This window comes from Pteropus medius, unplaced genomic scaffold (assembly GCF_902729225.1).
Source record: "Pteropus medius unplaced genomic scaffold, Ma_sr-lr_union100, whole genome shotgun sequence".
NCBI lineage: Eukaryota > Metazoa > Chordata > Mammalia > Chiroptera > Pteropodidae > Pteropus > Pteropus medius.
The window spans coordinates 5,817,871-5,841,772 of record NW_024351543.1 but is presented as its reverse complement, the minus strand read 5'-3'; the positions used below and the strand labels follow the sequence as shown (position 1 = coordinate 5,841,772).

The following is a 23,902-nucleotide window of genomic DNA, read 5'->3' as shown; positions in this document are numbered from 1 at the left end:
AACCATTAGACCAAACCCCCAATGCGTGGCTTGTAACACAATGAAAACAACATAGAAGCAAGTCAGGGAGATGATGCAGAAGGATAAAGCTAGAAACCTGATGTTTCTCCATTGGAAATAAGTATTTTGTTGATTTCTATCAATCTTTCAGGGTATTTACGCTTCCAGAGCATGCCTCCTCTCCCCAATCAATCACACTGTCACAGGAGCATTCAGACTGGCATGTTCGTATACCTGTGACCTCACACTCCTAGAGAATATTCATGTGCCAATGTGGTTATCTGTACGTAGATGAAATTCTCATAGAGCCTTGGGACCTGATTTCTAAAATTGTTAAAGTGGTAAAGCAAACATTTCTGTTTCGTTTGCAAGAACTGCATTGTGCCCTGTGACCTCTCCCTGTGCGCACCCTTGTAGCTGTACCCTCTCCGCACAGCTCACTCCCTTGACTGTTCCCAGTAAGGGAGTATCCAGGCTCTGGGGTCAGGCTGACCTGTATTCCAGTCCAGACTCACTAGTTATGTGGCCTCTGCACATCACAGAGCTTTTCTGAATCTTAAATCCCTCTCCATCTGTTACATGGGACTAAAAATATGGAAACCTGCACAGACATTGTGAAGACAGAGCTATTTGCGAAGAACCTCACTCGGCTGCAGGTGCTCTAATTAATATTAGCAGTGGGCTTTAGACCACTGTCACTCCCCAGAAGATTCCTGCCTTATCCCTGCCTCCAGCCTCTTTCCATCCCAGCTGCTCTACACTTTGAGTCAGAATTTGTAAGTTGGAAGGGACTGGACACAGCATTCCAAAGCACTACATTCATCATGTCATCTACCCCATCCCAGACTTCCCAAGGCCCTTACTGCCGCCTCAGATCAGCTGCAAGACCTGCTCTGCTTCACGTCTCTCTTCCTCACCACGCCTCTCCCTGCTGGGCAGCCATTACCACATCCTAAGAGCACTTTCTTGCCGTGTGCATCCCCTTAAGATGTTCTCTCCCACTCAGCATCAGTCACTCGGCAGATGGATAAGACCACCTCCTACTCTAATGAACTTTCCAGGAGCTTTGTGGATGCTCCTGACATTCCTGCTAGAGAAGATAGGGTTTGGGGAAGGGCTTTCAAAGGCACAAAGAAGCCTCCTCTTGGGAGAAAGGTGTCTTCGTTGTTAATTTCTGCATTAAGCATGCCTGTGAATGAGAAGAATTTGGGAGGATTTGAGAGCTTCAGGTAAGACATTCTTTCCCAAGTGGGCAAACCCCCAGTTCTTGGTCCCCGCTGCCTGTGCCTACTGGGCACCTGCTCCGGTTCCCCACCTCTCGAGCCACATCTTTCAGAAAGGATGGAGCCAGAAGGAGCTGGAGGAACCAGGACTGCACTTCTGCACTGCGGCTCTGAGTTCTGCGAGACAAAGAGAGAGATTGCCACCTATTGACAGATGTGCCGCCTGCAAAGAGGAATGCTGGCATTTCTCTGTGGTCTTCAAACAGGACAACAGGGGTTGTTAGTTCCATCTTTTTTTTTTTTTTCCATTCAGTCATTCTTCCTGCTCTCAGGATTGTCATTCCAGTGTAAGGAAGGATGGGTGGGGAAGCGACAGTTCAGGTGGTAAGAGCATCTCAGTGGGAAAATTGTCTGAAAATCAGTTGCCCACGGTAGTGATGGCCACTTTCACTTGTGTGGCAGGCATTCTGCCACATGTGGTATACATCTTATTTAATCTTCACATGGCCCTTGCGAGAATTGGCGTTCCCACTGTACACATGAGGAAACTGAGGCTTAAAGACAGTGCTTTGCCCACCTCTAGAGCAAGTAAGGAGCAGAGCTGGGGTGTGGGAATTCAAATCTAACTCCGATGCAGTCTTAAGCACTTTCTCTCCACATTTACTAATTATGCAGATCACATCCCCATTAAGTCTTCTGAATATGAAAAATATATATATAAGAGAACTTTTCCTTTTGGTTGGGTAGAATCCTAGCTCTGCCACTTTCTAGTTATTTAACCTGTGGAATGGGGATAATTATGATGTCTAACTTATGGCGTTGTTGTCAAGTTTAAATAAGATAATGCGCAATAAAAATCTCTTAGCAGAGTGCCAGGTTTTTATAAATGGGAGCTCGATCATTTACTGTCTGAAGATCTGGGTTGGGATCCTTGATCCTTTATCTTTAGCTTTGGGACCTTGGGGAAGTTACTTGACCTTTCTGATCTCTAGCTTTCTCGTCCATAAAATTGAGTTGATAACATACATGTTCTTGCTGTCTTCACAGAAAGTGAAATTATATGTACGAAAACACTTTGTAAATTTTAATTGTACTATTCAAATATTAGTTTTTATGTTTTAAAGAGTATCTGTTTCTTCAAGTGGATTTTTGGTAACTATTTCTGGACAATGACTTGGGTTGAATTCATCCTATAACGAAAAGCTTTTATTTTTAATACTCACTAAAAATAACAAGATAAAAAGAGGTTCTGTAAATGCCACAGGCTATTCTGCAGGAAACTCTATAAGCACTAACATTAATAACATTTTTCATAGACAGCTCGCTTTACAGTTCATGATGTATTTCCAAGTATATTATTTCATTTAATCTTCACAGGGCAGGGCTGGTATATACACCTTTTTTACAGATGAGGGAACTGAGGCTCAAAGAATTAAAGTGACTGGTTATGGACACTGAGCTAATAAATGCTAAAGGTTGTAGCTATCTGCCTGTGGAGCTATGTGCTGGTGTGTCTTTGAGTGTAAGCCTCTGTCTCAGCATGCTCTTTTACACATTTGTGGTCTGTAACTCACATGACACACCCACAGAGGGTTATATATTTGTATCTTTCAATCAGCATGTTGTTTCGTGAAAGGGAAAGAAGGTAGTTTTATCTGAAATTTTTTTTTTACACTGGTCAGTGATAGCCTTTTCCTCTTCCCTTTTAAAGCTGCTTTCCATTCCCAGGCACAGTTTCCAAGAGGGCTCTGCCTGGAGAATATGCTCTATTTTATCTCCATTCCTGGTTTAGGAAACAGCTCTCCAGTCCTCTCAGCCTTCTGGGAATTACTTCCTTTTTTCTTCCCTGCCTGCCAGCAAGATTGCATTTGGCTTAGCAACACCCAAAAAAGAATGGGTTTAGCAACAGCGTGTGAACCAATGAAATGTGAACATGGAAAGTGTTTCTAGACCAATGGGAGCCTTGCATGACAGGCAAGCTGGCTCCGGAGAGGAAATAATAACCTGGAGTTTGCAAAGCAGCCTCCAGGTGGCAGCAAACCAGCTGTATTGAACACAGCCCCTCGCCTCTGAATATCTACTTTGTTTTCTTGCTTTCTTTGATCTAATCTTTCTTTGATCTAAAACATTTACTGACTATAAGAATGTACTGTTAAAAGCTTTGTGTTCTCTGCATGACATGGTAGACATGGCCTGAAGGGCAGAATCTTAGGTTCCATCCCTACTTTACTACGGCCAGTCTCATGGCCCCATCACAGTTCCTGCCATCTTTGCTGATTTTGTCACAGCCAATGCTACCTCAGTGGGCTGGGGCGCAGAGGCTGGTGGTGACGGCCTGCTCAGGCAGTCAGGGAGAGTGGCTGAAGGAATCAAATTCTCCTTCATTCAACCACCACTACTGCTGTCCCAAGGAGCAAATGAGGTAGGGCTGGCTTTTGGCCACCAATTAATGTGACGGAAGGAATGTTTCACCAACAGATCAGTGCCTACAATCACCCACATTTTCAGTGGCATACATTAGAGCCATTCTTGGCCTTGTCAGTTCTGGTGCCTATATCTGACCATAAGTGGTTTGAGAATGGTTCTGCTGCTTGTCAGGTGGTTTGGCCCTCTTAGTCTTGAAGCCAGAGGCAGATGTGGATGGCAGCTGAATAAGACCATGTTGAATAATAGCAGATCCAGATGTTGATGGTTTAGCTATCCTTGTTTTGCCTTTTGAGATGATATTGCCTTGAACACTACTCAGTAAGATTTTGGTCCTTCAGATATCCATATTGCTCTCAAATGTTTCCATTTCTGTCTAGCTTACTCTTATTATCCTTTAGGAATCAGTTAAGGCATCTTATCTTCAGAGTCTCATTTGATTATCGCCCTCCTCCCCTCCAACAACAGTGCTCCCGTTGTTGCGCTTCCATATTGCTTCCTACAGGTCTCTGTGTTTCCTCAGAGGGTCATGGAGCTTCTTGAGGACAGAGACTGTGCCTTTATATCTGCACCCCTTAGTGTAGTGTTGGCATATAATGGGTAATATTCTATTGCACAATAAACATTCTTAGAAGAAAGGGAACACGCAAGAAAAGAGCTCTTGCTCGTCAAGAAACAGTTTTAAGGACTCGGAGGTAGCCTGGCCTGGGATGGAGCAGTTCTGGAAAGGCTGTTTGGTGCGGGCTGCTTGGGACAGCTTCTGGCTGTTCAGGACCCTTCAATACCATGAGCCGTGACTCCAGACTGAGGCCTAAGCCTGAAAGTTGATCACCACCATTGGCTCATCCCGTGACAGCCTCATCTCAGTGACATGGTTTCCTTTATGATTTTGTGTTTTAGGAAGAACTAAGGAGCAAATCCAAGATCTGTGCCAATGTGTTTTGTGGAGCCGGCCGGGAATGTGCAGTCACAGAGAAGGGAGAGCCCACCTGCCTCTGCATTGAGGTAAGTCCTGAGGTCAGGAGCCAGAGGACAGTGGCCAAGGCCAGTGTGGCTACCTGGCTGGAGCTGCCAGTCAGTGTAACAGTGCCAACAATTTCATCATCTTTATAAAAACACACCTTGTCTATCTGAAAGAAGTGGAATTTTCATCCCAGGAGTTAAAATTCGGATGTGAATGTAGAGATGCCTTTTCTTTTTTAAAAAATGTTTAGCTTTATAAGATTTTTAAGTTACAAAATGAACAATTGCTTTATATAAGTTAAATAGCACAGGCATTTGTACAAACATAAAATGAATAATCTTCCCCAGAACTCTAATCCTATTAGTCTGAGATAACCAGTGTTAACAGTTTAGTAGATATTTGTTCCACATTTTTTTTTATTTGGTATTATAAACATATAGGTTTCCTCCTGTATTATACAAAAATGGGATCTTAGTATGTATAGAGATATGGATATATGTATGCAACTTGTGTTTTGAACTCATTCATATACCATGGACAGCCCTCGAGTCAGCACATATGGTTCTAACTCATTTTTTAACAGCTTTATAATATTTAGTGATATATAAGAACCAGATTTATGTAATCATTTTCCTATAGATGGACACTTAGGTTGTTTACTACTAAATAATAACATCCTTGTGCGAACAGCCTTACATGCTGCTGTCTTTATTTCTGTAGGATTGATTCCCACTAGGGCTTAGTAGGTCAAAGAACATGCAAATTTAAAAAAATAGAATGCAGTTTTGTCAAGTTTGATTTGGTTTTTAATGAACTATATATAAAGCAAAGTGAGCTTTTGAGAAATACTTCTTTTGTAAACAGGATTCTAATGAGTTCTCACTCCTCAGGCAGACATAAATATCCTGTATGGGTGGCCTTTTCTCCCATTCTGTCAAACCAACCCACGCCTAGAAATACATGTTTTTCTGCAAACAAACACACCCATCTTAGTCCCAAGGTGAAGAAGCATGATCCACTGCCCTAGAAAGGAAGTCTTCCAACTCTGTAACCTGAAAATAAGATCTTCTGGGGACCCTGGCAGGGCCTCACTGGAGTTATACCTAGCCGCTGTGGGTAGCTTGAGCCAGACTCAGAGTCCAGAAACCCGGCATCTATAGTCTTAGTTCGGCCACACACGATTGTATGATTTTGAGAGAAGTAGTTGCCACTGGATGCCAGGAAGACAGAAATTATGTTTGGCCTTGCCCAGGGCCCTGTACGTAGTGAGGACTCAGTAATAAGTATTGATTAAGTGCAGTTTATCTTTCTGGCTTTGGTATTCTCGTCTGTAAACTAGAGAGGTTGTGCTACCTCCCAGCTCCATTGTTCTGTTTCTTTTCACCGTATCTCCTCTTTCTTGCTTTGGTGCCTTTATTAGGTTTGAGCTGAACTTGCTTCCCCCTCCCTCCTTTCAAAAACCGCAAAAGTCTCAAGACACTGAGTTTGCCTGTGCCCATGGCACTTTAAATAGCCGAAGTAGAACCGAGTTGCCAAGTGAACTTTAATCCATTTCCTTGTCCATAATGATTCTCTGTAGTACTTCACGAAGACCCAGGCACCCCCACTGCCCGCCTCGCAACAGTTATTATAAGATTGGGAGAGAAACAGAATGGCCCCAAAATACTAAACAAAGCAAAAGAGCGAAGATCCTCATAGTTCAGAAAAGTTGAAGAAATGGGGGTTGGGGGTGCCTGCTTTTCAGTTTCTCCACATTCTCAGCTCTCAGCTCTGGCTGTTTTGTGTCAGAGAATGTTGAAATTTTAAATGTTCTTAGATTATCCAAAGACACTGAGTGACTTTCCACAAAGTGACAAAGTGATGGAGAATCCAAATTCCTGACTTCTAATAAAATGCCTTTCCTGCTAATTTGATAGGAGCTGGACTGGGGGTGGAGGGTGGGCATGGGGTTCTATTTTTCCACGGAATACATGACTCTGAACCAGGATCAGCACAGAGGGTATGCAAGGTGATGGGGTGCCTCCGACACTGAGTGGGTAGGGCTACTGATGCCGGAGCTGGGGCTCCCTATGCCCTGATTGGATAGAGGCCATCTCTGCTGGTGGAAGTCCCCTCACAAGATGGGTCGACGTGCGTGTGCACATGCTTATGCGTGTGCTGGCACATTTGGCTGCACAAACATCCTCTGCGGGTCTGTTTCAGCAATGCAAACCTCACAAGAGGCCTGTGTGCGGCAGCAATGGCAAGACCTACCTCAACCACTGTGAGCTGCATCGAGATGCCTGCCTCACTGGATCCAAAATCCAGGTCGATTATGATGGACACTGCAAAGGTAAGGAGTGCTCTCACTACATCCTAACTGCAGCCGTGGGGAGCCAGGGAACTAAGCAGAGCGGCGTGGATTCCTAGAGTCCTTTCCACTCTGACCACAGCACCCAAAGCTGTGGAGACCACCTGGGTTCTTGGAGGCGTACCTTCTTGGCATTCAGGAGCCTGCTGGCTTCGCCCTGGGTGCCCCAGGCCTCTGCCCAGGGTTTCCTGCATTAGATTCCCCGATAGGCTTCCAGCTCAGTCTGCAGCTGGATAGTGGATAAGGGACCACAACAATAATAATAGGAAAGTGTTTAAATGAATTCTGTACCTTTTTAAAAAGCAGGTAAATTTCACTTTTCCCATGCTTTTTAAATTTGGGCACTTCTCAGTCCTGGTAGCATTATATTTCCTCTATTTTGCACTCAAGCCATTGCCATTAGAATAACAGAGAAAGGGTCCCAAGCTTAGAACTAATTAGACACCAGCCACCCTGCCTGGCCCCTCTCAGCCTTGAACTTCCCTGGAGAAACAAGAACCTGTTTCCCACATGTTGGTCTCTATTCTATTTCCCTGTCTATAATGATTCCATGTGAATTCTCAAAGTCCCAGTGACCCCTCCGCCCCTCAGCCTAACAGGACAAGGTGTGAGACCAAGAGGGCAACTCAGTGGCCCCAAAATGTCAAACAAAGCAGGAGAGGAAAGATCCATATACTTGGGTTCTAGAAAAAGGAATGGGGCAAGGACTCAAGACAAAATGATGAAAAGGTTGTAAGCGGGCCCCTTAAATATGAGGCAGTTTTAATCCTAGTAACACACAGAAATTTTCTTTTTTCTTCACTTTGCATTATGCATTTTCTCCTTTTGTCTTGCAGAGAAGAAATCTGTAAGCCCATCTGCCAGCCCAGGTGAGTGCCTTTTTTTCCTAAGGTGTGCATCTTAGGAAGGAAATTCTTTTCATGACAGAAATTTCATGTTCTACATTCCCTGCTGAAGGTCACAGTACCTTCTCTGTGTCAGCACTTGTGAACCAGAACTGGTTGCTCCTCAACACAGCTCAGAAAAGCTACAAAACTGCATTTTTTGTGAGTTTGCCATTTGAAGCAACTGGTTAAGTCAGAATGTAGACCGTGTTTTCCATTTTTGCTGAGTCGTGACTGAACTGCAAAGACATGAAAGCCACCAGTTCTTTCCTTCAGTGCTATATGGGACATGCTGATGTCATGGGACAAACAGAATCAGAAGGCACTTTTTTTTGAAAGGGGATAATTGGAAATGCCAGTAAGACTTTGTCCTTAATTTTCTATGAGTAAAAAGTAAAATGTCTTCGTGATTTATAGTTATAGACCCCTTTACATATACTTATCCTTAGATCTTCAAATAACCTTGTGAGGTAGATCTTACTGTAATTACCTTATAGGTGAGGAAATTGAGGCTCAGAGAGGCCAAGCGCATTTCCCTGAATCACGCAGCTAAGATGTGGTAGAGAGGGGAGAAGCGCCCAGATTTTCATTGCCCTGGCTCAGTGCCCTCCTCACATCCCAACACGTGTTGTCTTCCAGGAATTCCCTTTTGCCGAGTCTTTCCCTTCTCTACTTCCCTATTCACTTAACTCTCAGCCCCACCTGTTCTTTCCATGTGGCTTACCACAGCTGTCCAGAGCCGGCTTCAACATGGCCCTTCCTTGGCCCAGTTTTCTATTGTTTATAATAAAGGACAATATAAGCAGTGTAAAATTTGGGTGGGAGAAAGTTTTGATACACTTAGTTGGTGAGAGAAGGAAAAGCTATGCAGAGAGAATCAGAAATCCACTGGCATAAACAATTATAATGTTCCCTTTTATTCACTTATTGTTTCAACTCATCTTCGAGCCAGAGAGCTGTCTTATTGACGTTTTTTCCTTCTGCTTCCCAAAGTTAATGAAAATGTCCTTTAATTTTCTGCTCTGCTTTTTTCCTCAGCTAAGCAACATAATCTCTCTGTCTCAGTATTCTCAATCTTTATAAACTTTTTAGAGACATGAGCTTGATTCCTGGTTTAGACACTTTCCAGTATATACCTGGGCTTTGTTGCTCTGTGACACATGTGTGATCATCTGGTTTCCCTGAGTGCTGTGGAAATTCAAAGTGATGACACACACGGAGTCCCAGGCACAAGTCTCCCTTGTAGTGGGTGCTGGGTGACTCTGGGGTCCTCTCCACCCAGCAGACCTCCCTCCCCTTTCCTGCAGTTGTCTGCTATCAGTCCAACCGCGATGAGCTCCGGCGTCGCATCATCCAGTGGCTGGAAGCAGAGATCATTCCAGACGGCTGGTTCTCTAAAGGCAGCAACTACAGTGAAATCCTAGACAAGTACTTTAAGGTAATCCAGAGTTGGGGTCAAAGACTGGTCAGTCCCAGAGAAAGGGAGACGTCCTCTCCCATTGCCTGGTCGCATCTTCCCCGACCACGAGGAAGTGTAAACCTGTGCAGAGTCACGGTGTGCTTCCTCATCGCAGATCATTCCGTGGAGCTGAGACAGTTGCCTTCTGACCAGCTTGGTCAGTGGGAGTCCAGCAGTAGAACCTCTGGGATCTAACACATACGTGCCCTTTGGGCAAATAAAACCACAAAGTCTTAGAGAGCCTGTCCATGAAAAATATGGCCAGTAAGACACCTTATAGATCTGGCTGTCCATACGAATTATCTCCTGATCTCACCCAGAAACAGGACGCTTCAGCCTCTTTCTCACCCACTTTGACATTTCTCCAAGTCATTAACTTGGCCTGCAGAGCTCCTCTTCATCTGAGAAGAGGCAGTGGACTGGCATTTCATGGGCCCAGGATCCTTCATGAACCTAGATATTGCTGCTCCCTTCATATTTAGTTGAAGAGGCATATCGTTCCAGTTAGGGACGGGAGAGATGCTGATTTCAAAAAGGAAAATAAAGGAGGAGGTAGTACTTAGAAATGAGCAGGGCTCCAGTGGCATGGAGATCTTTCAGAGAACTTGAGACAGTTGTTGGAAGAAGCAGTTAAAGGCGCTCTTCCAGTTTATGGATGAGGACAGACGCACACATATATATGTACATTACACTTAGAGATGAACGTATCAAATGCAATAGTGCACACACTCACACCACTTACAGAGAGGTGCACGCCCTACAGAGACACAGCCTCCTCACAGACACACATTCAGTCACCCACATTCCCACATAAGCAAAAAAGCCCCTTCACTTACAGACACACATCTGGGTCGATGCCCTCAGACGCTCATGCCCAGACATAGACGCCCTCGAGCACCTCCAGGGCCTGCCATCCCAGCGCCCAACCAGCCCAAACTCAGGAGCAACCCCAGACACACGAGAGACTTCTTGGCAGCTCTGTGGCCACCAGATGTGGTCAGCACCATCGTAGTCTATGGAGTCCTCTTTCTAACTGATGTTATGGACGCAGATGGAAAACATTGGATTGGGCTGAAATAGGATAGTCATTTGAGATTCACTTGTGTTATTGTCTTTATTTTTATTTTTTTGTGTATGTATGTGTTATTGTCTTTAGATAGAGAGTTCTCTCCTCTATGGCAGAAAGTATATCTCTTTGGATTCCACATGTTTGAGATGACAGGTGGGTGAGAAAGCACAGCCCTTCTCACTCTGTCCTCTGCCTCGACCACTCCCACATTATAGAGCTCTGGGGGCAGGGGGTGGTCACTCACCTACAGCAAAACACATCATAGTGCTGAACCAGGAGAATTCGACATGAAAAGAAAGTAACTTAAAATGATTTCTCCAAAGTTGAGTTAGTGGCACCTGCAGGGTCTGCTGTGAGCAGGGACTTCGCCATGGCCATTACAGCATGGAAATTGTGGGGCCCAAGACAATCTTTCTGAGGAGCCTCGGGATCTCATAGCCATTCGTAGTGGCCCCTTGATGGCACCCTGTCCTGGACATCACTGACACCGGCTATTAATTTGATTCCTAAGCACCTAAGTCCCAAATCCCTCTCGACACAGGGCAACCTCTTCTGACAGGCTCCTGTCGGAAACCTACAAGTCCCCTTGAGTAAGCTGCTTTTCTCTAGGACATTCTCACTGCCAACCAAGGAAGTTTGATCATCACTGACACAGCGCTCACTCTTCCCAGACACTCTGCCAGTGTCTTCCGAGCCGGTAGGGATTCCACTCTCCACCTTTTGATGATTATCTGAGTCCCGTGTGGTGCAGTCTTCAGCGTCCCTCCATTAAGCTAACAGCTGCTTGTTGGTGAGAGATCCGATATCTCACAGATATTGTTTCTGACCCAGTGAATTGACCTCTAGCCCAGCTGGCATTCCTTTTATCAAAATTAGTTGAAAAGCAAATGTAATCAGAATCTGGGTAAGACCAAAATCAGACTGTCCCTTCAACTGGTGATTCAGTCACTATCTATTAGGTGAAAGTGTAGCAGAATGAAGGGAAGACTCGGGTAAAAAGCGCCTTTCATGGCACGTGCATGCGCGCACGCACACACACAGACTCCTGGTGGCCAGGGCTGAAACTGGAGCCAGCCTTCTTATCTCCCTTCCCCAAGTATTACGTTCCCCGTTGCCCCAGATGCTATGCATGGTGAGCACCTGGCCCAGCCCAAACAGTCTCCAAACTTGCAGTAAACCCCTAAATGTGGGTCTCGTGACAAATCTTCCTTCCTTTTAACAACGCTATGGTTACACAGAAGAAAAGCCTTATCTCAAGTATATAGCTGGGAAATGCAGGTATACACAGGCACTAAGCCTTTGTAAATGGTTGGTTGAACAGAGGTCAAGTGAATTAGGTTGACTCATGGTCCAAGTTCATGACCCCTCAGGCAGGCCCCATAGGCATTCCAGGCTGTTTCTGGGGCAGGTAACAGACTTCTGTTTTCCTGTGGATTCCACATACAAATCTGGCCTGAAGAAGCCCAATAGAGCCCTCATGAGATGAGTGTAGGCAGGCTGGCACCTCCCTCAGCTTCAGCCCTGGATTCTGGTCCCACCGAATGTGAAGCAAATACACTTAGCACTGCCCTTTGGGAGCTGCCTGGGTTGTAGTTGCTGGGTTCCGGGTGCCCCTGGTGCCCTCTGGGTCTACAGCCATTGCTGGACTGTTCCTCCCCCCGACACTCCCCCTGTATTCAGGCCCTGATGGTGCTGGGGTCTGTGAGTAGCTCCGTTCTGTCCGGTATTTGCAACATCTGGACTCGAGAAAGCCCCGTGCTGCTAAGAATGGCACCTGGCCAACCCGATATCATTTCTCTCCATTAACTGATCAAACCTCACAAGGTGAACATTTAGGGAAGTTTCCTCAGAGTGAGTATATAGTGACTGGAACATCTGAAACTTGTTCCTAGGAATTGGGACAAGAATGATGAATAGGTACTAAACAAGAGCCTATATCATTGCCTTGCACATTCCCGTCATTGTATATGCAATGGAAAGATTTTCAACCTTAGAGTGGAATACATGTGACCCTGACAGTTACGGAAGGAAAGTCAGTGGCTATTATCTTTACCTGTTACCTAGAAGCCTGGATGTATAATGGGGGTTACTTCCCAGGTTGGGTATAGGAAGCAGTCTTGGAAAAGAATTTTGGAGAAAAAAGATTTTTCCCCATGGGAACCATTTAAGAAAACAGCAGTATCCAATTTGGAATTTGATCAGAACCTTGAAATTGACACCCTCTTCCTGCAGCTCAGTCTGGGTGTCTTTGATGGTCCCAGAAGGCTAAAGTCTCAGTTTAGCATCTTGCCAAAGTAGGAACAATGCCTGAGCTTGCTACACCCTCGCCTCATGCTCACAGGATATCAGCTAGGTCGTGAGGGTATCCTAAGCTGAGTAAGTCAAGGACCGGTGCACATGTCTGTAGTGGGGCCCACAGCATTGGGCAAAGGAGGAGGCACTTTGCACCGCCTCCATCTGCAGGTTATCAGTGCAGGCCCTTTACCTTTGACTTCTCACTGATGTGGTCGGTTAGGGGCGCCAGTGTGAAAATTAAACACTGAGAGTGGCCAGGGAGGCCGGCAATCAGGCAGCAAGAAATGGTCCTGTGATTCCCAAAGTGAGAACTGAGGGCCACTGGTGTCATCATCTCACAGCAGTGTGGCACAAATACACATCCTGGGCTCCACCACAGAGATTCTGACTCTCAACTTTGTTGTTATATGTTTGTTAACGTTTGAGAATGAGACATGGTGGCTGGACCGATCCCAGGGTGCAGTCCAGACTGTGGGACTGTCAGGAGTGGGGTTGCAGAGCATTCTCAAGCTCCCCAGACCTGACTTCTCGGGCAGCACAGGCCTGTCTGTCCTCCTAAGGGGGAACTGAGTTTGAAAGGCCCCCAATGACCTCTGCCCAGGCACTTTCATTCACATCTTTGGGTGCAGGTACCTTCGCTGGTGCCCTAGGACTTCAAGCCTTTGTTGCTATAGCTCTCGTAGGCCAGGGCAGGGTTGGAATATGTCAAGAACAAGAGGAACCAGAGATAGGTTGAGCCAAGTGGGGGAATTGATGGAACTGGGTTCTACAACATTTTCTTGAAAGATCTCTTCATTGCCCTTCTAGAACTTTGATAATGGTGACTCTCGCTTGGACTCCAGTGAATTCCTGAAATTTGTGGAGCAGAATGAAACCGCCATCAACATCACCACCTATGCAGATCAGGAGAACAACAAGCTACTCAGGTGAGTGGAGTTAAGGGATGCAGGGAGTGGTCCACGAGGGAAAGGCTGGATAGGAGAGGGGATTTGAACCCTTTCTACCTGCAAAGGAGCCACCAGTGCCAGTGCGAAGTAAAAAAAGCAAAATAGGAATTCTGTCCTGGTCTATTATGTGATCATTACAAACATTATGAACTAATAGATTGAGCAGCACTGGTATCTGATCAAATAGTTATTGTTTTTGGCTAGAACTTGCAAGGAATATAAGAATGTAATTTTAAAATAAATTACCAAGGTCACCTCAGAGCAAAGTTGTTTCTGAGTGTTGTGGGTAATGTTTTAATGGTTAATTTTCTGAAGGAATTACTTTAATGTATCACTTAACTGTAAATCTAATATATAGCTTTAGTTCTGATTTTTAAGATAACTGGTGCAATTTCCTGTAGAGAACCCTAATTATTATAAATGTGAGCATGTCCCTCTCCTTCTCTGGTATTAGTCCACAGTAAATGTTAATAAAAATGAACTAAGAAACTTCTGGTGTGATTCCAGTACACTGGTAAGAATTAAAAATAGTTTAAGCAGCTCTTCATTCAAAAGAAGTGTAAAGCATGAAGCCCAGATTCTATACAGATTCTTTCTTAATAACAGTCCATCATTTTAAAGTATAGTGTCCGAGAATCCTTTATATTTTGATAACCTAAAATTAGACAATATTTTATAAGTTTACCATTTGATCCTCATTATATCCCAGTGAAGGAAGACTCCTTGTCCCCATTTTACAGATGAGTAAACAAGCGCAGAAAGGTTGAATAACTAGCGCTAGGCCATTTGGGTAGTGATTGAGCTAGGGCTTAAATCCAGGCTATGGGGAGAGTGAGGAAGCTGGCGTTCTATAAAACTTTTCTGAAACATCTCTTGCTAGAATGGTAACAGTGGTGAGGCTTGCTGAATTCCATATTCTACGAAGTCACACATTCCTTTCATATCATCTATTTCTCTTCTGTTTCAATTTTCCTAGTTTGGTTGGCTTGACATTTATGCTATGGGGAAAGGCAATTACGAGTGGAAGATGTGCAGATATTGAAACATTTGTCAATCAAAGTGGACAAGACTATTCAGGAAATTTTTGTCATTTGGGAAGGAACATTTGAACAGCTCGATGGATCTAACACCTGGTATAATAACCAAAGGTTGGATGCTTACAGGAATCAGAATGGTTAATGATTGTGGGAAGTCAGTGTAGAGAGAAACTTTCTCCATTGACCGTTGCCTTCTTGGCCTCCTCTGGGAACCCAGATGTATATGATCCTGGTGCTTATTTCCTTTCTTTGGGAGTGAAGCGGAGGTCTGGCTGACAACATATCTCCTGTGTTTTGTTTCAGAGGACTCTGTGTCGATGCTCTCATTGAACTGTCTGATGAAAATGCTGACTGGAAACTCAGCTTCCAAGAGTTCCTCCAGTGCCTCAACCCATCCTTCAACCCTCCAGAGAAGAGTATGCTTAACCTGAGAAATAAGGAGTTATAGAGAGTGGGAACATTTTGAGGGAATTGATGGAATTATCCAGAGCTTGCTAATAAAATTCCCCTTCCATGAGTCGAGATTAGGCCCCAGCCCATCATCTCCATGGTGATGTTCAGGTCTCAAAACCTCTGGGTTGATGGTAGCATTTGCTCAAATATAGTGCCTCTGAGGGGCAGGCAGTTCTAGTCTAGGAAAAGGGTAAGGTGCACAGACTGTAGCCAAGACACTGTGTTCCACCTTCACTCTAAACTGTTGTCCCTTATTTCTGGTGCCAACAGAGTGTGCCCTGGAGGACGAAACGTATGCAGATGGAGCCGAGACCGAGGTGGACTGTAACCGCTGCGTCTGCGCCTGCGGGAACTGGGTCTGCACAGCCATGACCTGTGACGGTGAGCTGTGCCTCAGGCGGGAAGAAGGAACAGCCAGGAGGGAGCTTCCTTCATGAAATCACCACAAGAGGAGTCAGGGTGGGGATGTTGGAGAAGAATACGATGGCTGGGAGCAAGGAACTTGAGGAGAAAGTGACAAATTCAAACTTGTAAGGTCAGAGTTCCCAGGGAGCAGTAGTGAGGGCAAAGCATTTATCCCAGACACATAAAGTTTGAAAATCACTCCAGAGCTCAGAACAAAAGAGGTTCAAGACCCAGGGAAAGATCAAAGGTTAATACAAGATTGGAATAGAAATAATAATAAAAGCAAACGTGTGTTTAGTGAGAACTGTGTGCCAGGCACTCTTCTAAGCACTTTACATATTAACTCATTTAACCTTTATGACAACTTAGGAAATCCTTTATCTAAAAGACTCCTTGATAGACAAAATGACGACTCCTTGTCATCTGTCCTCAGCAGTAAAAGGAAAAATGTTTGTAGACCCTCTTTGAACTAACAGAATTGGGTAATCCTTAAAAAAAAAAAGAGAGAGAGAGAAGTTTGAAGTAGTTGAGACATAGTCAGAATGGGTTGGGGATATAGAGATGTTAGAGTTTGGGGGCCAGTGAAGAAGCCCAAGGGTATGTTGGAACCACTAGAGTCTTATCACGGTCTTGAGCTACAGTGATGTCAAAGATAAGAGGGACTCTTTAATCAAAGCTGAGCCCTAGACAGTATTCAGATAGAGGCAAGACATAAGAGTGAAGCCAAGTCACATTCAGTCTGGGAAAAATGGTCACTTGGAAGGAATCAGGCCCAAAATTTATACCAGGTGGACTGAACCTAAAATTATATCTTAAAAAGTCAAGAGATAAGAAAGAGCAGGTTCTAGGATCATGTTCAAGGTCAGGTAAGCTGGTAACTGGAGACAGAGGTCAAGAACCCAGGAAGAGTTTCTTCTAGACAAGAAGCCCAGGCAACACCAATAGTACTAGTAGAACTCATTACTAACCAAGGGATGTCTAGTCTCCCACTGCCCGGAACCAAGTCTCTTCTCAGAGTGGGAGAGTGGGAGACCAACCTAACTCCAGAGACAAGTGGAAGAGCAGGAAGAGGCTATTTAGAGACTAGAAATGCCTCAAAGTTGCTGAAGGCCAAAACTAAGCCAGGGTAGCCAGGCCGAGCACACAATAGCTACTGAAGCCAAGAGAGAACATCTCAAAACAGTGCCCAGCCTACCCCAACCAGGAAGCACCCTCTACCCATCTTCCCAAAACTTGCTGCAGTAGCTTTCCACACCTAACTGCTCCTAGCTTTGTAAAGGTAGCCATCCATTTCTAAGATGGAGGCAGTTGGTAAATGGCTGATTTATGATCATCTAGATAATAAGCCTCATCACATGCAACGGACAAAATCCAGATGATTGCACCCATGGATGATGCCCGTTTCAACAGATACACTAGACTGTTTATCCTCACTGGATGGCCCAGGTTCAGAGCTCTACAGTATAAAGAGCACTTGATGGTGGTGCCCCAGAGACCTGAGCACGTCTTAGTGTGTGGGCCATGGATCTGAGAGGACATTGTAGTGGTGGCATCCCAAGGCATTTTCAGGTCAGTACCTGAAAGTTAGTCTGGTTAGATCACAAATAGCAATAGAGCAAAGAAGAAGAGGCACTGAGATGTGAAGCCAGCTGGGGCCAGAGCTGAGAGAAACTGCCATGAGGGGCAGCCTAATGCTGAAGTCAGGAAGGTGTGACTGAGCAGTGTTTCCTAACAAACTCTTTTTTGATAAACATACAGGTTCCTGAGCTTCATCCTAAACGTACTGAATCAGAATCTGTAAAAGAGCAGCTTGGGAACCTTTGTTTTTAAGATGTATTCTAAGTTTTCTTTTTTAATCACTATGCAAGTTTGGGAAACATAGCTAGATGCAGTGGTTATTAACCCCAGCTGTACATTAGAACTACCTAGAGAGTCCTTATAAAACCCTGGTGCGTAGGCCCCGCCTCACAGTAATTAAATCAGAGTCTCCAAAGGTGGAATCTAAGAAATTATATTTCTAAATGTTCTCCAGGACATTATGAGGGCACATGAAGGTTGAGAATCACTGACCCAGAAGAACTTCCCGAGTCAGGATCCAGATTTTATCTGTAGCTCTTCCTGCAGGCTCAGCTCCTGGCATGGATGCGCTGGAGCAGTTGAAGGCAGTAGGAATGCAAACCAGAGAAGAGTGGGGGTAGATTTCCTTGCTTACCGTGAGTTACTTTGGAGGTGTCAGTAGCACTTGGACTCTTCATATTTGTAGAAATTCAGGTAGTTCTCCTCTTCCACCATTTAAATGGGAGATAAAATTAAGAACTTAGAAAGTAGATATTTGTGGGATCCCCAACTGGCTCCCCTCAGCCACCACTGCTCTGAGCCTTGGTTCTTCTTATAGGAAAGAATCAGAAAGGGGCCCAGACCCAGAGAGAGGAGGAGATGACCAGATATGTCCAGGAGCTCCAAAAGCACCAGGTGAGTTGCAGCCTCCATTGTGGGTCAGGTATCTCTGCTGCCACCAGGCCTTTCCACCACTCAGGCATTGCCTGATGTTTCAGGGGACCAAAGAGATATACTCTGTTTAATATAATAGGTCCTGGATTATATATCTATAGTATCAAACCAAGATACAGTTCCCTGATAGGGTCTTTGCAGGGTCCTACAAGTCCCAGCAAGTGTGGGTTACAACTTGGTAAATTGCTTTATAAGTAAGAATCAGACAGGTCGTGATTTGCAAGTGGGTTGGAAGTGGTTTGCAAATGAGTACAGTCTAAAGAAGTGTTACTGTTTCCCCATCGTGGCCTGTGGCCAATGCCCAGACCCAAAGCCTATGAGCTCCAGGAGGGCAGGCTCTATGGCTTGCTCACCATTGCATCCCTGCATTTAGCACAGGTATGTAGTTGGCTTTCAATGAGCATGAAATTAACAGCTTTGGACTCTCGCAGAAAGGATTAAACAGCCAGGAATTGACAAACACAGAGAACTTCAAGGTTCTGCTTCCTGGAGACTGGAGAAGATAATAGGAAAGAATTCTGTTAATGAAAGTTGAAGGCCTTCTTGGGGCAAAGGTTCTTAGAAGAATAGTGGTCCACTGGCATATTTTGCTAAGGGCCTGGAGAGAAAACATGGGTATGCTGGACTCCCAGGCCTGACTTTCCACTGGTTCACCAGATAGTCTTAAAGGATATTGCACTTTAGATCACCTGTCAGAAGCCTTCTCTCTGACAGAAGTTTTTAAGGAATATTACAATCACAAGAACTGCTAAACTATTGAAATAAAATATTTGACTTGAAAATCAAGAACTGTTAATAATTGCTCAAAAATAACAATTGCTCATATTTGATTTTCATATGAATTTTGTCATTATTGTGACTGATAATGTAGAAACCTTATGTTAGTTTTTTAAGCAAAAGCAAAATCTCCTATCCTTCTGTATTTCCACATTTCAGCAGCCTTGAGTCTCCAGATGAGTACCACTCCACAAGAGAAAAAGAACTTCCTAGGAATTCCTTCTATCTAGGGTGGAGATATGATCAGAGTAGATAGTGGAAAGTGAATTATAATAGCTCTTATTTTTAAGGATCTCTGTCTTATGTGAGTTCCTGCAGAAGCAGATGCAAAGGCAAGGACTCAAGTACAAATAGTTTATTTGGGAGGCAATCCCAGGAAACACCAGAAGGGAGTTGGGAAGTGAGCCCAGGAAGAGAAGGAAGCAATAAAGAGTGTGTATTTAGGAGAGTTACCACTGTGGGCAAGTGGAGCTTAGTCCTGATGCGGAACTCTGGGAACAGTCATACCATGCCGGAGGAGGAAGGCAGCTGGGTACACGAGAGCCAGTCAACCATTGGCTGAGGGCTGCCACCAGCAAACCTAAATTACCTGGCATTTCTGGCCTGCCAGTATGTGTGGGTGGAACAGGCCCAGAAGCCAAAGAAAGCCTCAAGCAAAGAGATGCAGTTGCTGGCAGTCAGAAGCCATGCCAGTGTACTGACATGGTGAAGACAAGGGGCCATGGATAGGAACCGTACAGTGTCTTCTAGATGCTAGGCACTGTTGCTGCTTGGTGCTTCTTACTTCCTATTTAATTTTTGTATTGAGATATAATTCACATATAAAATTCACCCTTTTAAAGTTTATGGTTTTTAGTATATTCATGAGATTGTCAACCATTATCACTATCTAATTTCAGAACATTTTCATCATCCCCAAAAGAAACCCCACACCCATAGGAGTCATTCTACATTCTCTCCTCCCCCAACTCCTGGCAACCACTAATCTATTTTCTAACTCTATAGGTTTACCTGTTTTGGACACATATAAGTGGAATTATATAATATATGGCATTTTCTGTTTGACTTCATTTAGCATAATGGTTTCAAGGTTTATTTTTGTAGCATCAATCAGTACTTTAATCTTTATGGCTAAATAACATTTCATGGTATGGATATATCACATTTTGTGTATCTTCATCAGTTGATGGGTATTTAGGTTGTTTCTACTTTTTGACTAATGAATAATGCTGTCATGAACATTCTTGTACAAGTTTTTGTGTGGAAGTGTTTTCAGTTTCTTGGGTATACACCTAGGAGTGGAATTGCTGGATCATAGGGTAACTCTGTGTTTAATCTTTTGAGGAACTGCTGGAGTGTTTTCCAAAGTGGCTGTACCATTTTACATCCTCATCAGCAGTGTTTTAATTTCTCCGCAAACTCATCAACATTTGTCATTGTCCGTTATTTATTTTAGCCATCTTAGTGGGTGTGAAGTGGCATCTCATTGTAGTTTTGCATTTCCCTAATGATCGATGATGTTGAACATTTTCTCGTGTGCTCATTGGCCATAAGAAGAATGACTTCTTTGGAGAAATGTACCACCATTGTAAGAGGGGGTACCTTATTACCTCATATTTTAGTTGAAGACATAAAGGCACAGAAGGTTTTATAGTATGCCCAAAGCCTCCCCAAAAGTATCACAGTCACAACTCAATCTCAAACCTCCAGAGCCTGCTGCTCTTAATGCTTCTCTGCACTTGGGTCAGGACATCTCGTAGCACTTCCACTTAGTATCCTGTTTGTCTTTTTTAATGGGGAGAATAATGTCTGACCTGATTGTTTCATGGGAGTTCAAATGAGGTCAGCTCTTAATTCAGTGATGGCCCCTACACGACTATGTCATGAATAAGACATGATTCTTGCCCTCATATTGTTTGCCATCCACAAAGACAAATAGACAGAACTAAAATTCAGCATAGATGTGTATCTGTCAATGCTATACAAAGTCTTGAGGACTAGATAAATGTCAATAATATTTTTATATTTCATAATGCTTATTTTCTCTTGCTTCTCAAAGGAAACAGCTGAAAAATCCAAGAGAGTGAGCACCAAAGAGATCTAATGAGGAGGCATCTGGCAATGGTGTCGAGAGCCTGGCACCTTCTCTTCTACTTCAGTGCTGAGTCCAGTATACGCAAGTGTCTGCTACAATTGCCAAATCACCAGTATTTGCTTGTATAGCAATGAGTTTTATTTTGTATATTTGTTTTGCAATAAAGGAAATGAGGGTGGCTGGCTAGGAAGGGAAGGACCAAAGCCTTCCCTTCTAGGAGTGCTTTGAGAGAAACTGTATAAATGGAGCTCGGGGGCTGGAGGCAAGTAAGGAAAGTGCATCAGGGTTGGGAGAGGAGCAGACCCAGATCTGAACCACTTCTGAGTCTACCAAAGCTATAAACACACTGCATGGAGTGCAAGCAATGCCAGAAAGAACTTAACTGTCCCTAAAGGAAGGGTTTGGGAAGCTCAGTGGAGAAGAATGTATTCTGCTTCCAGCCCTTTCCACTGCCATCAACATAACAGACTCCAGCATCTGTGCTTCTCTTCATGGCCCCAACCACTGCCTCTAGATACACGGCCATCCTGCTGATTACCCAGTGTCCCTCAGACTTGATGGAGTTTCTGGGAGGGTGCACCCAAATGATGCAGATACTTGTGTACTTTCAGCCCCTTAGAGACCTAACCAAATTTTAAAAATACTTTTTACCAAAGGTGCTATTTTTCTGTAAAACTTTTTTTTGGCAAGTTGACTTCATTCTTCAATTATAATCATTATATTATTGTGTTTTTTTTTTTTTAATATTTTATTTTCTTGACTAGAAATTAAGCTTTTGTAATTATTTCTTCATAGCCCTATCATTTCAGAGGTGGGAGAGTTTGGGGTTCTTCCTGGTGCAGGGACTGCTATAACCCAGACTTCTCCCACCCTGCCACATACTAGCTGCAGCCCAGAGTTAGCCCCCCTGGATTGCAGTGATTCAGCAGTCAGTCTGGAGGAGCAGTGGGCACCTCAGATAGAAGCCAGGGGAAGAGAAGTGTCTCCATACAAAGCTTTCAAGATTAGAAAAGCTAATTTGTTTTCATTTATTCTGATAAGCTCATGCAAATCAGTATTGCAAAGAATGGAGACAAGTGCAGCCAAGTAAGACTTAGCTATTCCAGCCTATCAATATGCTCACTGATCCACCACTAACTAGGAGAGTGACTGTGTCCCTGTCTTCTCTTATTTCTGGGCCTCACTTTCCTCAGTGAGTAGGTAGGAATGCATTAACCTTTTGATTTCATAAATGGTAAGTTCTGTGGTTCTGATCATTGGTCCAGAGGAGACAGGTTCCTAAGATTTTCCTTCCTCTCCTTAGGATAAATGAAACTTTGTTGTTATATCAAGAAGAGTCAGGCAGCCAAAAACACGATGACCAAATTTGCCCTCAGTCTGAATGGCCCCACAGGTTGTGCTATGATGTAGAGTCCTCTCGGGTAAAGCCTGCCCGGGAAGAAAGTGGGAAAGAGAACTACTCCACTTTGTCTTCACTATTACGTTTCCTTTTTGACCTTGGAGACCGAATTGGCTTTTCCTTTAGAGAAGATAGACAAAAAGAGGTTTAACATTTCAAGAAGGGGAAAAATGGAAATCAAATCTTAAAATTGTGATTGGGGGAAGATATTCATGTGTCTTTTGGCCTCTAGGATTATTAACCCATTCGATACCATATTTAAGATCCATTTGGAATAATAAAGATTAAAAACTTGACATAAGATCTCATTTTCAGAAAGCACATTACAGACCACCAGAGGGAAATTATGTAGGTTGTATGCGCAGGCAACTCTGAAAGATGTGCTGAAAATGGAATTTCTTCTAAACAATTTTCCTTGCTGTCTTTTGAAAGGAGAACATTCCACTTTGTTTCAAATTCTGAGCTTTTATGTATCATTCCACTTTAAAAGCTCTTTTCAAACCCCATATGTGCAGTCTGAAATGCACCTCCTGTCCAAGTGCCTTGGAGAACACAACAGCACACCTTGATCAAGTTTTGCCAGCCCTTGGACACTATGGGAGAAAGGGCAAGAGTACCAGTTTAAAGCAAGAAGCCAGAGTGTCTCCCCATCAGTTACATTTAGGACAGTGGTTGCCCTCCAAGAGTTACCCTACCCTGCAACATTGAATTCCCAAAAGCAAATCTGCATTCCTCCTGTAAATAGGAAAGCTATTGTCTGTACCATAGAATCACATGATCTAATGACCATCCATGAGAAGCTGCTAACTAGCCTAGTTTGGGGAATCTTGCATAGAGCTTTGCATGGAGCAAACAGGATTTAATTGGGTTCAGTTCCTCCAGCTCTCTAAAAGCACAGGGCTTAGACCACAAGCTTCCTTAGGCTTTCTCTGTGTGTATAACGTTTTATAAACATTAATTACAGCCTCTGTTAAGATCCAGCGTCCATGGAAACCTCACATGCCATGACTCTGGACTCCATCACTGTTTGTGGAAAGCAGGGCTCCTCCACCTGCTAATAAGCCCATGTAAACCAGTCTGAATGTCTTTTACACTTATGTTTTTAAATAGTCAATTTTCAAGAAGCAATTTGAACAAGTTTCTGTTGCCTGTGTGTTTGTGAAATGTATTTAGTAGGCTTCCATATTGCATTTAACTTGTTTTTGTAACTCCTGATTTTTTTTTTTTTTTTTTTTGGATACTATTGATAAATAAAGGAATTAAAGTAACAGTTGTACTGGTTTCCTTCCCCCAAATAAAGTTGTGAGAACATTAACTATTTCCCTGATAAAAGTGGATTTGGGTTTCAGGAACCTTAAAAGAAGCCTGAAGAATTTCTCCTCATAAAATCTTGACTGCAGGTGGGAGGGAAAGTTTATGCAGGGACTGACAGAACAAGTTTATTTAAAAGAATGATAGACGGTGAGTCTGGGGTAAGAAGTGATAAGAAGTCAGGGAATATTCTTTTACTGGGAAGATGTTAAAACTAAATGACTCCTAAAGTACCCATGTGTCTTATAAGACTGGAATGGATCAAGTTAGGCTGGCTGCAGTTAAACCTGTAGGAGAAG

The 23,902-nt window shown here is 43.8% G+C and overlaps 1 protein-coding gene across 2 annotated transcripts in view; it reads left to right on the top strand.

Annotated features, from left to right (window-relative positions):
* The window catches only part of FSTL1 (follistatin like 1), a 51,482-nt gene extending 28,052 nt beyond the window's left edge, over positions 1 to 23,430 (top strand). For both annotated transcript variants that reach the window (XM_039843125.1, XM_039843124.1), the window contains 9 exons: positions 4,548 to 4,652; positions 6,814 to 6,943; positions 7,798 to 7,830; positions 9,153 to 9,283; positions 13,476 to 13,594; positions 14,956 to 15,068; positions 15,376 to 15,486; positions 17,906 to 17,982; positions 20,858 to 23,430. In XM_039843125.1, the coding sequence (XP_039699059.1) occupies positions 4,548 to 4,652; positions 6,814 to 6,943; positions 7,798 to 7,830; positions 9,153 to 9,283; positions 13,476 to 13,594; positions 14,956 to 15,068; positions 15,376 to 15,486; positions 17,906 to 17,982; positions 20,858 to 20,902 (864 nt within the window). In that variant the 3' untranslated portion in view covers positions 20,903 to 23,430. The remainder of the gene's footprint in view (positions 1 to 4,547; positions 4,653 to 6,813; positions 6,944 to 7,797; positions 7,831 to 9,152; positions 9,284 to 13,475; positions 13,595 to 14,955; positions 15,069 to 15,375; positions 15,487 to 17,905; positions 17,983 to 20,857) is intronic.
* The last annotated feature ends 472 nt before the right edge of the window (positions 23,431 to 23,902 follow it).